Below are 15,492 nucleotides of genomic sequence, written 5' to 3' on the forward strand. Positions count from 1 at the left end.
CATACGAAGTGAATGACAACGAGTCGAATGCGGGGTAGCTGGGAGTGTCATGGGAATTTGTCGCCGGGGCGGGCGGATAAGCACATCTCGCGTCATATCCCGGCGGTGCAAACGCCTCGGTCCTGTTCTTTCTTAGACTCCATCTCGACGCCGGCCGTTTCGTCGCCTCGTCTAGATTTGAGGACACCATGCCATTTACGACCGATATTGGCGGTTCTGCCTGCCGCCGGAATGGATCAGCACTCTCCGAGGGGCGATGCTGGGCCATCTCCGGGCATAGCGGTCAAGGGAGACGAGACAAGTAGCGACAGCCGCGTATGGGCTAGATGGATCATCGTGCCCCTTCATTCGTTAGGGAACACACGACGTGCGGTAGTAAAGCAGGTACTGCGCACTTGGATCCCGAGCAAACCGGCAGTGCGTCTACCACTGGCAAACAGCTTCCACTGATATACCACTGACAGGACGTGGGAGGTCTCAAGGGTTCCCTTGTCAAAGCAAGTGCAGTCAAGATACTGCGCAGTCTCAGTCGCGTCGGAGCTAAAAGGACAAATCAGGGACGAAGTCGGGTTTGCGTCGTGGTGCCAGTCTCCAAGTGGGACATGTCGCTGCGGCCCGGCTGTGTGCCGCGCAACCTGCCTCAATGGCAACTCTATCAAATCACAGGCTTCGACGGCCTTGTCCCGAAGCTCCGTATGCGTACGTTGCCCTGCCCTTCTTTTGCCCCTCTTCCACTGAGCTATCTTTCAAGGTCAGCCCCAGGCTTTTCATGACAAAACAGAGCTTGTTCCGTCCCTTCGAGACTTGACCGACACTGGATGGAGCTGACGATGTGGGCCGAACAATAGTATGGACGCTTCTAACAAATGGGAGGGTGTGGTAGGTAATTACGAGTAGTATGGCCCAAAGGGTAGTCGGCTATTTGAGACAACTCAATCTACACTTGAAGCGGCACAGTGAACGTACGTGCTCAGCTTATTGCTGAGGAACTTACAGTATTACAGTAAAACCCCATAGGCACCGGAGTTCGGAGACCTTACGGGTGCCGCTTTCTTTGTCTGCATCCTTGCCAGAGGGATTCCCTACTCATCTGACATGAACACCCGCGCCGTTGGACGTGAGCTAAGATCTCGTGCGGGCCCGGAGTCATCTGCTGAACATCACACCCTCGTGCGAGCTCCGGTTCATGCTGTGGCTCCTAGCACCCTCGTATACCATACTCACCCTCACCTGACTAGCTCTGCACGTCGACGCCAGCGCCTGCTCTTATCAACCAGTCACGCATGCACGACCCGTCTTTCCCCGCAGACCAGGGTTCTGGCGTTGAGTCAACCACTCGGTCTTCCTTCCGCTTCCTGCCGGCTTGGCCCACGCGCGGCTATGCAACATACCTATCCATGATCCCCAACCACTGTGAGGTGGTCTGCGAAGCCTTGGAAGTGGCAAGCGTCCGCGGCTATTGTCCACGGAGAGAGTCTTGGGCCATCCCATCAGGCTCATTAATGCTCATTCGTTCTGAATAGTGAGTATACTACCGTAATTTCAATGTTCTGACTGGCCTGATGTTCGGACAAGCATCTTCGATTTCCTCCCGATAAGCCTCCAGATAGCTGGTAGATTCCCATCCGTGTTCCGAGTCAGCAGCAAGAACGAAGGGTTCTTGTGTATATGCCGTTGGCGCGTAACTCATGATCCCCATGCAAGCTTGCAGAGTCTCGCTCTGGACTCCTCTCCGGGAGCTTCGGAACGAAGAGATGGTGTGACAGTGCAACCACAATCTAGCTCTCCGACTTGTTTGGGCTGGCAGACCTCCGCTGAGACCTGGTGCTCTGCAAATGAGTCTACAAGGCGCCGCGCATGACTCTCGCGGACTTCAGTCACAGTAAGTATATCTCAAATGAGGCGTGGAGGTGTCGGCAAGCTCCTCTAGTACCTATCATCTTTGGAACATAGGCATCTAATATGTATATGTCTGCTCGCATACCAATTATTCGTGCTATCGGAGGCTAAGAACGTACATTGATAGAAGCGATGCGCGTCGGGCGCCTTGTCGTCCGAACACGCTCGGAGTCCGTACTTACTGTACACCAAGATTATCCTGACGCTGGCACGTGCCATTGGGCAAGGTTGCTGGAGGTATAGAAATCACCACAATTGCCAAGGGTTGCACCGCGACTCATTGCTTTCCTCCCCGAGCATGTTAACCAACGCAGCAGATCGTTCGAAGACCGGGCCTTCGGGCGCATGTACGCACGTGCTTGTGGACCAGTGCCTCCACATATACAGCATCAGCGTGTCCTTCGTCCCCTGGTGCTCGCGCAATACCCTATCCTTGTCGGGCTCCACTGGGGTGTAGTCAGAGGGGATCGACGGGCCCTCCGATATCTTCGTCGACATGTGCGGCTCCGACAGCTCCAAGGCGACCCGGGCGCGCATGATCTCAGAGGGGTCTCCGCGCTCGCCCCGGCGGAAACTGATCCGCAGTGTACGCACCGTTTTCTGCGTGGGACCATGGAGCTCAAAGACAGCCCACTTTGGGTTTGTCGAGGGGTACCGGAAGCGGCTGGAGACGCCGATACACCGCTGCTCTTCCCAAGGAGGAAGGTCGCCCATAGGTACGCCGCCGACCATTGACAGAGCTCGTGGGGTGGAGCAGGGATACCACTCTTCAGTGTGAGTGCCGTATCCGGAGTCAGGACTCTTTGCGCTCTCTGCGCCATCGGACACTCGGCTCTTCGCGTCCCCCTCAGAATCGGGGCTCTCCGCACTGTCTTCGGACGCTGGGCTCCTGGTATCGTCTGCGGATGCAGAATTCTTCGAACTCTCGGGGGGAGCCATTTTGCCAGCACCCGCAGGGCTGTCGTCGGGGCTCCCCGATGCCGCCATGGAGTCGTAGATGGGATCAGGCTGCACTTCGATTGTGGCATCATCGGATGTGTGGGGTGGGGTCTGCGCAAAGATATGCTTGTAGCGCTTGTGGATCTCCAGTACGACTTGATAGGACTGCTCTCCGTTCGGGTCCCATGTATGCGAGACAATCGCATAGCGTATCTGGCGAGGATCGTGGGCGAAGACGAAGAGACCTGTCCGCGTGTCGAGGAGACGCATGGTCTGGGAATCGTAGTATTACGCGAGTTATATATCTATGCTATGTGTAGCACGTCGGCGCTCACGTACCTTTTTTCCGTCAGATGTGTCCCCCGAAAAAGATTAAGCGGGCACCTGCAACAGTTTAAGTGATCGAGCGGACCAGGGAAGACAACGCCCAAACTCACCGAAGTCTATCGGAGAGGCAGTCAATGGGGAAGTGGAAAGCAAGACGACCTGCCTACTTATGCTTGTCAGCTGAGGGCGACTCACCAATACCGCCTGCCTGCCGTGAGACTGTCCAGTATGTGGGTCGCACGGCATTACTTTGTGGGCGCAACCTGCGCTTCATTCCATGCAGGCGGTGTGCATTCGCTTGAAGATGGATTTTCGATTAGATGGGTCTGGGGGCGATAGCTGTCATGAGAAGCGACGGGCGCGACCTAGATGCGTAGGACTACAATGGCTGCCCACGCGGCTCCGTCGATGTCTGCAGTCGAAGCCGTGTCATGGGCCTCAGTGAATCACATCCTGTATTGAGTTGCACGAGGATTAACATAGCCTCGAATATCGCAGGTCGCACCTTATTGTAGTCTGGCGCCGTCGACGCCAGCCCGACGTTGATGCAAGCACTGCGATGCTCCTAGTGCTGCCGTCAAATCTGGACGCCACCCCGGACAGCAGATCACGCCGATTACCATTCGGCCTCCTGTACGCTGATGGCGAGCGTAGTCCTCGCTTTCGATGCGCTTCCCCAGCTGACTGAGTGAGCACACAATAGCCACAGTAGCAAAGTCTGCCACTTACGTCGTCTCTCGGATAGCTCCCTCGCGCTGAGGTCCTCCAGGTCGATGTTGATCTCGTCAGTGTGTCCGCCGCGGCCGCTCATACAGATACGCATCTCTTTCGCACTATCCGGAGTCCCCTGTGCTCCACTGTAACGACAAGGGTGGCAGTTTACCTGTCCGTACCGGGAGACACCCGTTTTCTGTCAAGGATAAGGGAAGGGCCGCAGGCATGATGAGGTGTTGGACTGCGAGCATCAACAAGGAATTTGTATTCTCAGTGCCGACGCCGCAACTTCACAGGGGGATCCCAGCGGTTCACATTGCGACTGGGTGGGGTGAACGACTGAAAGGAGCTCTGAAAACCCTCTGGCGCCTATATTTCCCCTTTAGGCTGCGGCTGGTGGCAAGTTAAAGTTTCGTCATGTGCGTCCACGAGCCCACCGTTGATTGTACCCCTCCGCCATGTGTCATGCCTAGTCTTGAAAGCCTACACACGCAGGAATGTTGCTCGAGGAAGCTTATTGCGTCAACGCCATTGTCTTGGTCGTCCCTATCGACGTCACCGCGGGCGAAGCAAGGCGAACTCGCATTGCCCTTTCACTACAGGAGGTCGCCGTTCACCGAACTTCTTATGAGGACACGGGTGGGTGTGGAGCAGAAGATGTGTAGGAGGACCTGATGGGTGGGACCACTATGGGTGAAGGCTCGGTCAACGTTCGACGTCCAGGCTGCGCGTGTGTGATTGTTTTGGTCCCGTCTCGGCATCAGCACAGGTATGTGTTTCTATTTGAGACGCGATCGGATCCCCCGGAGGAAGCTGTCGAGGGCGGTCAGGACATGTCGAGAGGGGGCCAAGATACGTCGAGGGTCTGTCGATGGTAGTGTCAGAGTGCAAGCATCACGCCGTGTCGGAACAAGACCTCGGAACTGCCTTCGGTCGCTTGATGTCTCGTCCGCGTCCCAATGGGCCCTTCAAGTCTCCTCAATCAGCCATTCGAATTCCCCATATTGCCTCTCTGGCCTTCAAGTGTCCCCTGCCCGCGGTCGTACCGCTCTGTACGTAGATGAGTCGCTCGCTGGGAGGTAAACTTTCCATCGCGTACGACTCGTCCCATTACCAAGAGCATCGGCCCAACGCGGCCTTCCGTGTCTCCTCATCCTATTAGCATACTTAGGCGCTCCCCTTCCGCGAAGAATGAAACACCCCCAATATCATACGATGTGGGGAGGCACATTCGCGTGCGGCTCGAGTCATGCTCCGTTCTACAAATTGACTCAATAGACTGTTCAACAACACCTCTTCCGCAGTCATCCGACTTTCCCCATTTTTCCTCATCCCCAAGCACACGCTGGCTCCGACCCAAGACTTCTACTTCTCTTAGACTATCCTACTAATTTTGCTGAACCCCAAGAGTTCTAAATATTCTTGGGCCAGCTAGTATAAACGTCATAGAGTACCCCACCTCGGTCCATCGCAAGAGATGAACGCAGTCAAGACAGCCGTCCGAAAGCAAGCCAAACAAGGTGAGCGGCTGCGTTGTGATTCTAGTGCTTCTCCGCTTCCCCAGAGACTGCCGTCGTGGCGATTGCGCCAGTACATGCGCGAGATGTATGATATGCTGACACTGTACGGACACACGGTCGTGGGCGGGTGCCCGGGGGGTAGAGGGAAAATTCGGAACAGACGAACGCGCAGTATTTTGCCTCCGGGGAGCCTGTGCCTGTCACGACGGAGCCGGATATTTTTGGGCAGGTGCATCCCGTTGATGTGTTACTTCGTCCGCTGAGCATGTTCGACGCGGACGGCGGCCAACAACAACACGCCTCGTTCGTTGATTTCAATCGCTCACGGAGCTTTGCACATCAAACAGCGGGGCCCAGGAGGGTACCAGCTGCTGATCTGGATCCGTCGGGCTGAGCAGCGCCAGCGGTCTGGTGTCCAAGGATACCAAATCCTACTCGCTGGCCGCGGTCATTCAAGCTTGATGATTAGGCAGGCTCTGTAATTGGGGTCCAGACGAATCTATCTCTGAGTCTGTTGCTGGGGCGTCTGGTCTATAAAATCCCGGGGTGCCTTGCCCGCAAGCTTCTTTTCCCCAAACGTGCTTTCACCATATCTCTCTCGTCCCATTTCTCTCCTGTCTCACCTCCCTCTTAGACCATTGCTGCACCTGGAACCCTATTTGTATACGTATATAATACCCCTGCTCTCTGATACCTCTCGCCTTGTTTTCAGTTACCACTTGACTGCTCGCTGACGCTTGCCTAATCCCATCCCACCTGTCTGCGTCGACACCCATTCGCTCGCAAAAATGACGATAGTCCTCACTCCCGTCTGGTCCAACGGCGTCCAGAAGCTCAAGGTCACGTCTGCTCGTGAGTATCTTCGCCTTCGCTTCGCTTCGTTTTCTACCTGCCTTCTTGCGCTGCTCCCGCGCTTGGCTGTCGGCCTTGGCACTTGCCTCGCGGTCGCGTCTTCGCGCGTATCCTTCCACCTTCCTGATACAAACCTTTTCCCTTGCATACCCCGTCACTGCAATACTCAACGCTTTCTCCTCACAAGCGCCGGCGAAGCTCGCCCATGGCCTCACCCCGCCTATGCTCGACGACGCGGTCCACGCCCAGCGCTGCCTCGCGCAGCTCCGCTCCAAGGACAAAAACATCGAAAAGTACATCTACTTGAGCCAGCTCAAGGATGCGGACCCCAACATGTTCTATCGCCTGTGCTTGACAAACATGGCGGTGAGTCCTGTACTTGTTACGTGGCGTCCTCGCGTCCGTGCGCGTTCTTCGCGATCGTTAGGCTTTTGGTCTTCCTGCGCAGCGCTACTATTGGTCGCGATCGTCTGGGGTTATGCGCTCTTTCTGTCAGTAGGTAGATGCTGACGCTGTGGCCGGTTTGGCCTGTTATAGGAATTCACCCCTTTGATTTACACGCCCACAGTTGGCGATGCATGCATTCAGTACTCTCACATCTACCGTCGTCCCGAGGGCCTCGTACGTCTCTTCCCCTCTCTGACGTGTGCTCCTCCATGCTCAACGCGCGCGTGATCCTAGTTCATCTCCATCAAAGACAAGGGCAGGATCGGCCAGATCCTGCGCAACTGGCCGCGCAAGAACGAGGCACGCATCTCCGTCGTCACCGACGGCTCGCGCATCCTCGGGCTCGGCGACCTCGGCGTAAACGGCATGCCCATCTCGATCGGCAAGCTCTCGCTCTACGTCGCCGGCGCGGGCATCCGCCCCGAGTCCACGATCCCCATCTGCCTCGACCTCGGCACGGACACGCAGCGCTACCTCGACGACCCGCTCTACCTGGGCCTCCGGCAGAAGCGCGTGCCGATGGCGGTCATGGACGAGTTTATGGACGAGTTCATGGGCGAGATGGCGAAGGCGTTCCCGAAGCTGCTTATCCAGTTCGAGGACTTCGCGACGGACAAGGCGTTCGCGTACCTTGACCGCTTCCGCGACCGCTACCCGCTGTTCAACGACGACATCCAGGGCACGGGGGCGGTCGTGCTCTCGGGCTTCATCAACGCCGCGAAGCTCTCGAGCGCGGCGTCCGGCCGTCCGCTCTCGGACCACCGCATCCTGTTCTTGGGTGCGGGTTCGGCTGGCGTGGGTGTCGCGATGCAGCTGCAGAGCTTCTTCATGCTCCAGGGTCTGTCGAAGGAGGAGGCGCGCTCGCGCATCTACCTTGTTGACTCGCAGGGCCTCGTCTTCGACGGCCGTGGTCCTATGGCTGAGCACAAGAAGTGTACGTCTATCCCCAATTCTCGTTCAGCTACAGCATGTACTTACAAGTCTCTCTAGACTTCTCGCGCAAGGACTACAACGGCCCCGCCCTCACGAACCTCACCGAGATCATCAAGTTCATCAAGCCCACGGCCCTCATGGGTCTCTCTACCACCAAGGTACGCTCGTGCTCCATCTACGGCTCGAGTCTTACCTTCAAGCGTGCTGTATTCGTTCTCGTCTGACGGTCACTCCGACAAACAGGGCGCGTTCAACCAATCTGTCATCGAGGCCATGTCCGCGCTTAACCCGCGCCCGATCATCTTCCCGCTCTCGAACCCCGTGCGCCTCTCCGAGTGCGAGTTTCACGAGGCGGTCGAGTGGTCGAAAGGCAACGTCCTCTTCGCCTCTGGCTCGCCCTTCCCGGAGCAGGATTACAACGGCCGCACGCTGTACCCCGGACAGGGTACGTACATTCCTTTCTCGCAGTTCGCTGCTGGTGACCAGTGCGGGACGTCTACTTGGTCACTTCCCGCGAGGAAGAGATTGTTTCCGTCGCAACGGAGCCTGTATGATCTCTGTCTTGGTTACCTTCGAGACAGTCATACCGCGATCTGCGGTTCCTTTATACCTTCTGCTTCCGCACGCTGCGTTATCGGTGCTTGGTGCTGACCGACGCCACCCATCCCACAGGCAACAACATGTACATCTTCCCCGGGCTCGGCCTCGGCGCGATCCTGTCGCGCGCGTCGGCGGTGACGGACTCGATGGTGGAGGCGTCCTCGCTCGGGCTCGCGGAGTCGCTCACGCCCGACGAGCGCGCGGACGACCTCCTCTACCCGCGCATCGAGCGCATCCGCGAGATCTCGGCGGACATCGCGCTAGCCGTCATCCGCGCGGCGCAGAAGGCCGGGGTCGACCGCTCGGCGGATCTGCGGCGGAAGTCGGACGCGGAGCTGCTGGCGTTCGTCAAGGAGAGGATGTGGAACCCGTGAGGCCTTGCCTGCTAGACTGCTGCGGTTTACCTTCGTTCGTCGAACTTCGCCCTCACCCTTTTGACTGCTGTCGTCCATCCGCGGATCGGATGGATTTCTTACGTGTTTCACGCTCTGCTGCTATGCTTTCCTTCCCTATTCCCGTCCTCGTATACTATAACATGACACCTGGATACACACTTCTTCTCCTTCGCCACAACGAGTAAAAACATAACGCTGGTCTCTATATTGGTATTGCAGGCGTCGCATCGCGGTTGTAGAGTTTCTATGGCGTCATTATGAGCGGTATAGATTTTCGCGGTTCAAGCTTTCTTCTGTCCATCGTCTGTGTTTCTCAGAACCCGTACTCGACCGCAACTGGTGAGTCGTTCGTTTCTCCACCGGTTTTGTGATCTGACAATACACACAGATAATCGGGTAGGAGTGTCCAAGCAAGGCTATCTTGTGATTTCCCGCTAGTTCTGTCATGAATGCACCTGAACAATAATAAAACTCGCTGAAGCTGGGTGGCCAGCGCTCGGCACGCATCGACCGTCCAGTACTGACCACATAAGGCGGTGCTACATATACATGTCTTCCCGTACCGCCGCTCTATCCACATCAACCCTGACATACACCCTCTCTTCGTACGAACCAAGAAGCCCTTCTGGTCTCGCCACAGAAAGTGAGTCGTATTGCCATGTCTCTCCCGCCCACCGAAGGGTTGAGCTGTCATTTAGTGGATAGCAAGACCGATCTCGGGAGTTCCGTGGATCCCGTGCCGCCGGACAGGTCCTCAACCTCAACTGGCGTACTCGGCAACGCGCCACTTGAGATCTTTCGTGAGGTATTGGCTATTCTCCGTCAAGAGGAAGCCCAGAAGGCATTGTCGTCGTGCTCACGAGCATGCAAGAGTTGGAACGAAGTGGTTCGGCCCTACCTCTTTGCGTCTATCGTCGTCCGCAGGAAAACCACCTTTGCCGGCTTCGCCACGTTCCTACGAAGTGACGTAGCTTGCATCACCCGCCACATCCAGTCCCTTGTCCTCTCGCGACCACTACGAAGGTCCGTCATCATACGCAGGGAGACGTACGGCTCGTGGTTGGCGCAGGAAGGCGCAGAAAATCCGGACATCACCCAGGCTCAATGGGACAGCTTCGGCAGCGCCTGTGTCGATTGCCCACAGCTCGACTGTGATGTGCTCGCATCGATCCTTTCCCATCTACCGAACCTGAAACGCTTGACGTTGCACGGCTTGAGACTGGTGCTCCCCGACGCCACTCGGGCTATGGAAGCCACGCTGCTGACTCGAAAGCTCGATTACTTCGAGCTCAGCGAGATCTGGGCCGTAGGCGATGCATCCCTAATACCCTCCCTGTTTACCTCACTGCTCTTGAGCTCTGTGCGGGAATTGGTGATGGAGGAATGTGGCGGCACCGCTGACGCCGCCGCCGACATGATGCACTCGCCGAGCAAGCGGTGCCAGCTGCAAGTCAACGTTGAGTATCTCACCATGCGCGGGGCCTTTCAATTGTCTCTGGGAAAATACGGGAAGTTCCTGGATGTCCGTACATTGCGTTCCTTGTCGCTGCAGAAAAGCGATTGGGCCACGCCGGATCTTGCAGAGAGCGCGTGGCGTTTCATACGCGACCGGTGCAAATACCTTGAAGAGGTTGACGTTGACCTTGAGGATGTCATCCAGCTGGGGCTACGCGAGAGCCAAGGTGAGTAGCGTATCCGGTCATTATGTGTGCTATATTCTCACGTATTTCATCCACTTGAAGACGATCACTATGACGAGGAACAGTCGCCCCCCACCATGTGGCTCAGACTTGGAGAGGCACTCTCCTCGTGTAAGAAGCTCTCCCGTCTCTGCCTTCGTTTTGCGTTGTCGAAAGCAAAGGAATACCCTGAGAAGCGGCGTCCTTCGTCGTTCCGAATGTTCGGCAGCATCTTCTCCGGAGCTGGCATGCCAGCACTCAGCGAGCTGCAGATTCAACTAGAATGGAAACCGGATACCGAAATATTGGCGGACATACAAACAGTGGAGCTCTGGGACATTGGCAAGCTCAATGAAATCGAGTCGCGTCGCGCGGGGTTCCCCGATTTACAGCGCGTGGCGATCACCTGCGCGGTTTCAGGCAGCACCGACGAACAGTGCAAGGCGCTCTTTGGACAACGGATGGAGCGTGAGCTGATAGGCCTCCACGAAGCAAACAAGTTGTCGATCTCCTTTGCCATCGGCGAGGGAAGATGTACTGTGAGTGAGATTCGATAATCATGTGTTGCGGGTCGGCTTTCAACGTTTTTCACGATATGCAGGGAGAGCCGAGTCCGTAAAATACCAATGAGTCGATAACGGATGATCGGAATGGGCGATGGGTGATCGATACATGACTGCTTTTTGAGCCGTAGTCATTCGAGTAGCTTCATGGATAGGTGCAATACTGACTTCGATCGCTTCCCCCGTGTCTTGCCGGAGTGGTCGTTTCTTGTAGGCAAGAGATCTGCCGGAGTGCCTGCCCTCGTACTTAATTTCTTTGGTTGCCCTATGTACGCCGGCTGTCGTTCGCATCAGATTGAGAGCTAAATGGATTGAAGGCTCGACAAGGTGAGCTCTCTCTTCAGTGCTTGGGGGTATTTACTCGGTGAGGCTTTCCACTGACAGTCGAAACGCGTTGTTCGGCGACGGCCGAGCCCTTTGAACAGCAATCACGTTATTGTGGGACAAAACAGGGTGATCCCGCCAGTTCAACGGCACACGCAATGCCTTTCACACAAAGAGCTAGCACAGCTGATTTGGGTTCGGCTCATCGTTACAACGGTCCGCACACATGCTCAAATATCTGAAGACTGGCACAGGTACAGACGACGTTTCCAGAACCGGCTTCACCTCGAGGCGGTCAGAATGCCGTCATCCCGCATTGGCTCTCTACATCGGCAATCCTTACAGGGCATACCAAGCCTAGTCGACGGCGGCGAAGAAAACACGGCTACACCGGTATGAATGCAAGACCTTTCGAGGGCCCTGATGGCAGTTTGTGAGGCTATGTCGACGTCCGTGCATTTGACTTGAGGCTGTGAAATACTAGGACACAAGACACGCTTGGACCACGGATCGACCAGACTCCGCGCGGGTTTACGACAATCCTTGTCATCTATCTAACGCCCGTGACTTATCGCGGCAGCATCGCGCGCGAGTTGGTCCGATCGGACACTGGTACGAGTAAGCACTGCCTACCTGAACTTGTTTAGGACGCCCTCACGAAGCAATGTGACGGACCCACGTACTGACGAGTGCTGCAGACACGAGGTAACACCTCCCCGAGGCGCTTTGCGGCCGCCGCAGCAATAAATAGACGGTTGCTTCACCGTCCCACACCCCAATCCACCGTGTCACCAACCTGAGTACGTTTGCGTTGCATCCCTGTCCCACTATTCCTGTTAAAGTGAATGCAATTCTTTCTTCTATCAGACTGGGGGTGTTTGTAAACCTGAACGAAGGTACGTAAGTGTCGACAAACTTTGTACTCGACCTGAGGATCTAACTCCACATGCTTCCCCTCATCTAAGATTATGCGTCTACTGGACACGCGAACTGGTCTCTTTGTGTTCGTTCACGACCCTCGCAAGATACGCTATGCAATCGTCTCGCATACGTGGGACCCGATCGGCGAACAGACCTACCAAGACGTCCTGGAGGTCCACAAGCACTACAAGGACATCTTTGCGAATGACCCATCCCGTTCGTCTGATGACGATGGGACTGAGGCCCAACCCGATCCCGTGTACAACTCGATGACTACCTCGGAGATGTCGGGCAACGAACCGGAGCTCACAGCCCAGGCAGCTCTAGACGACTCAAAATCTGAGGAAGGAGGATGTCAGTTCAACCATGGCACGGACAGTACCGCGTCCGGAGACAGGTTAGAGAACACGACTTTCGAGGAGAGCGCGAAGGATCCCGACTTGGCAGACGACAACCCCTCTATGGACGACGTCCCCTTTTCCACGTCTACGCCAACCAGCTCCACTGAGCCTATGCCCGATTCGGACACGTCCCAGGCCGACTCCGACTCGCACAACTTCAAGTTTGGGGACCCACCCATCATCCCAGATATGGACGCTCTGCTCAACAACGGTCGTACAGTCCTCCGAGATCCCAGACTCTCCGTGAAGGTTCGGCGATCCTGCCTCACCGCTCGCCTCGACGGCTTCACCCTCCTATGGCTCGACTCCTGCTGCATCGACAAGGCAAGCAGCGCAGAGCTCTCCGAGGCAATCAACTCCATGTACGAGTGGTACGAGCTGTCCACCATCTGCTATTCTTACCTTGCGGACGTGCCCGACGACGACATTCCCGAGGCCCCAGAGTCCTACTTCCGGAAGAGCCGACTGCACACGCGCGGCTGGACGTTGCAGGAGCTCATTGCGCCACGCTACAACGTGTTCCTTTCTGGACCGAACTGGAGGGTGTTGGGGACGAAGCTGACGCTGGCACACGTCCTGGAGGAGATCACTGGGATCGATGTGGAGGTGTTGACGCACCAGAAGCCGGTGGATGCGGTAGGGATTGCGAAGCGCATGTGGTGGGCGTCGAAGCGTGAGACGACGCGGATCGAAGACGAGGCGTACTCGCTTATGGGGATCTTCGGTGTGAACATGCCGACGGTCTATGGCGAGGGCCGAAACGCGTTTATCCGGCTACAGGAGGAGATTCTGAAGCACACGCCGTACGACCAGAGCCTGTTCGCGTGGGGGCCATGTTGGCGGTTTGGTGAGGGGCTTGAACCGGATCCTGTCCCCGTTCGTGGCGGCTGGGCGGTTCGTAGGGTGCTTGGGAACAGGGACTGGTTCGTTGACATGTATGGGCTTCTCGCTGGCTCTCCCAAAGACTTTGCCTGCTCTGCCAACGTCGAAGGGGTTGTCCACAGTTGGTTCATGAAGCAGCTTGGACTTAAATCGAGCACCGCAGGTCGGCCCGAGTACCACCTTTCCTTCGACATCCGAACTCGCCTTCCTATCATCTCTGCCAAAGCTATCAAACCATTTTTGCCCCCAGATTCGGTTCGCAACCTCGACTTCGACATGCTGGCTATCCTGGAATGCGCCGATACCTCCAGCGCCCACTTCATCGCTCTACCCTTGCGACGTGAACAAGGGAAGGAGCCAGAAGACGACCCACTCATGGTGGGTGCAACCGCAGAGGGCGGCCGATCTCAGGACACGTTCTACCGGATGTTCGCGCTTTCCATAGACGTACTCCAGCATTGTTCACGGCACATTGCAGTCGAGGATGTTCGTGTCTTGGGCCGCCCGCGCAACGTCCGGATCGACGGCTTGGGCATCCTCGATAGCGTCAGTGGTCCCCTCCGGTCCCACTTCGCGTTCTTTCAGATTACCCCGGAATACTGGTGCATCCCACTCTTGGCTCGTCATGGCTTTGCCCTCGCCCGCGCCCACCAGAAGTACATCCCCGCTCTCGAATTCTACCTGACTCGTGCCGGAGACGAGTTCCTCGAGCGCATTATCGTTCGCATCCATGTTACCCCTACAGATCTCTCGAGCAACCATTTTCGCGAAGTCGAGCGTTTCTCCGTCTGTTACAAGATTGCGCATGCCAAAGGAGGGCCGCTGGCGCCTGTGTACATCGGCGACCTGCATCTGGGGGATCTGCCCATTCTCGAAGATCTTCCATGCATCGAAGTCTCCAACCGATTCCAGCAGCTGTCGACGAATCCGAAGTGGGCTGTCTTTGAGCTTCACGGTCCCACACAGGACACCGTGCGCACGCTGAGGATCAGCTTCCGCTGGGGCGAGCTGGGGGCTCCCTCTGAGCTGATGCGTGCCCGCGTCGCTGTGGAGTTGTCAGAGCCGTATGTGCCGAAGAAGAAATTCGAAGGGCCGACGATAGACTCCAACTACATCCCAATCAAGCCGCACAAAGACAGACTGGTACGAGAGCAGCAGGCGAGGCAGGACGGTCTTCTCATAGGTATGTGGAAGCATTGGGTCACAGATCATTGCGCGCACGGCCCCGATGACGTCTTCTCACGATCTGCTGTCCTAATCGACTTGGTCGGGGCGGAGGACGAGGCGGGCACAGGGCGGATGCCTTGGGAGCTGTGGTGACTGTCTATACAATGTACCTCACAACGCCAACGACTAGCACTGCTGTGATCAAGCTCGTGATGTCAATGGGCTCATGGACATCAATCGAAAACCCCGGAGGAATGCCACCGTCTGCATTGCAGAATGTGTAGTGAGTGAGGATGTTAGTACTCTAGACCGAAAGACCAATGATCTTCTGAGTAACCACACGTACTCACTGAACCTCTGCCCACCCCATCCACTGAGGCCACATCAATATGAGCGGAATCGTGACTTGGGCAGACGTCGACAATGCTCACGTCGTGTACGTCCGTCTACACGTCATCTTCGTACATAGAATCGTTCGCATTGTTTTCTCACTCTCGCTTCTTCTTTCACCATCCTATCGTCTGTAGTCATACTGTAGCCTCACCCATGAGGACTGTATCAATCAGAAGGGTATATTCTCCGGCGTCCATGAAGCGGGTAGCGACGATTCCGCCGATGAACTCTGTCCCCGTTTTGGAGACGCTATATGTACGCTTGAGATTACGATATTGATCATACTCTGTGTGTACCACAGCTCCAGAAACGGGCGGTCAGGTGCCCAGGGCATCAAGGATCGTCGACTCCTTGAGAGATGCCCGAAGTGACCATGAGTAGGGCGCGCTCAGACAATCGTATATCCGAGCCAATATCTACCCAGAATCGCAGGGTGATCCTTATGTGACAACAACTCCCCATGCGTAAGCGACCAAGTATCCGCTTTCAGCAGCGGTAGAAGCATTTACACCCTTGAAGGTTGGAGCGGCAGCGCA

At 56.3% G+C, this 15,492-nt stretch overlaps 4 protein-coding genes across 4 annotated transcripts; 3 read left to right on the forward strand and 1 right to left on the reverse strand.

The window, feature by feature from the left end:
• Nucleotides 1-114: 114 nt before the first annotated feature.
• On the forward strand, nucleotides 115-953 carry DICSQDRAFT_156311 (uncharacterized protein). Its single transcript, XM_007367828.1, is given in 4 exon segments — nucleotides 115-384; nucleotides 465-528; nucleotides 548-699; nucleotides 757-953. 4 exon segments carry the CDS (start codon nucleotides 232-234, stop codon nucleotides 826-828), a joined length of 441 nt encoding a protein of 146 aa, XP_007367890.1. The 5' UTR covers nucleotides 115-231; the 3' UTR covers nucleotides 829-953.
• A 1,192-nt stretch (nucleotides 954-2,145) lies between these two features.
• DICSQDRAFT_128333 (uncharacterized protein) lies at nucleotides 2,146-3,108 on the reverse strand (the record flags this gene model as incomplete). Its single annotated transcript, XM_007367829.1, has 1 exon — nucleotides 2,146-3,108. The coding sequence occupies one exon, from the start codon at nucleotides 3,106-3,108 to the stop codon at nucleotides 2,146-2,148; it is 963 nt and encodes a 320-aa protein (XP_007367891.1).
• A 2,152-nt stretch (nucleotides 3,109-5,260) lies between these two features.
• DICSQDRAFT_156312 (malic enzyme) lies at nucleotides 5,261-9,135 on the forward strand. The gene is made up of 9 exons (XM_007367830.1): nucleotides 5,261-5,399; nucleotides 6,198-6,251; nucleotides 6,439-6,617; nucleotides 6,789-6,872; nucleotides 6,933-7,632; nucleotides 7,689-7,789; nucleotides 7,875-8,076; nucleotides 8,304-8,965; nucleotides 9,015-9,135. The coding sequence occupies exons 1-8, from the start codon at nucleotides 5,357-5,359 to the stop codon at nucleotides 8,603-8,605; spliced, it is 1,665 nt and encodes a 554-aa protein (XP_007367892.1). The 5' UTR covers nucleotides 5,261-5,356; the 3' UTR covers nucleotides 8,606-8,965; nucleotides 9,015-9,135.
• Nucleotides 9,136-9,616: 481 nt separating this feature from the next.
• DICSQDRAFT_89378 (uncharacterized protein) lies at nucleotides 9,617-15,061 on the forward strand. Its single transcript, XM_007367831.1, has 7 exons — nucleotides 9,617-10,308; nucleotides 10,369-10,844; nucleotides 10,907-11,195; nucleotides 11,270-11,810; nucleotides 11,891-11,992; nucleotides 12,060-12,088; nucleotides 12,158-15,061. The coding sequence occupies exon 7, from the start codon at nucleotides 12,161-12,163 to the stop codon at nucleotides 14,714-14,716; it is 2,556 nt and encodes an 851-aa protein (XP_007367893.1). The 5' UTR covers nucleotides 9,617-10,308; nucleotides 10,369-10,844; nucleotides 10,907-11,195; nucleotides 11,270-11,810; nucleotides 11,891-11,992; nucleotides 12,060-12,088; nucleotides 12,158-12,160; the 3' UTR covers nucleotides 14,717-15,061.
• Nucleotides 15,062-15,492: the final 431 nt, after the last annotated feature.

Source organism: Dichomitus squalens, assembly GCF_000275845.1.
Source record: "Dichomitus squalens LYAD-421 SS1 unplaced genomic scaffold DICSQscaffold_29, whole genome shotgun sequence".
Taxonomy (NCBI): Eukaryota; Fungi; Basidiomycota; class Agaricomycetes; order Polyporales; family Polyporaceae; genus Dichomitus; species Dichomitus squalens.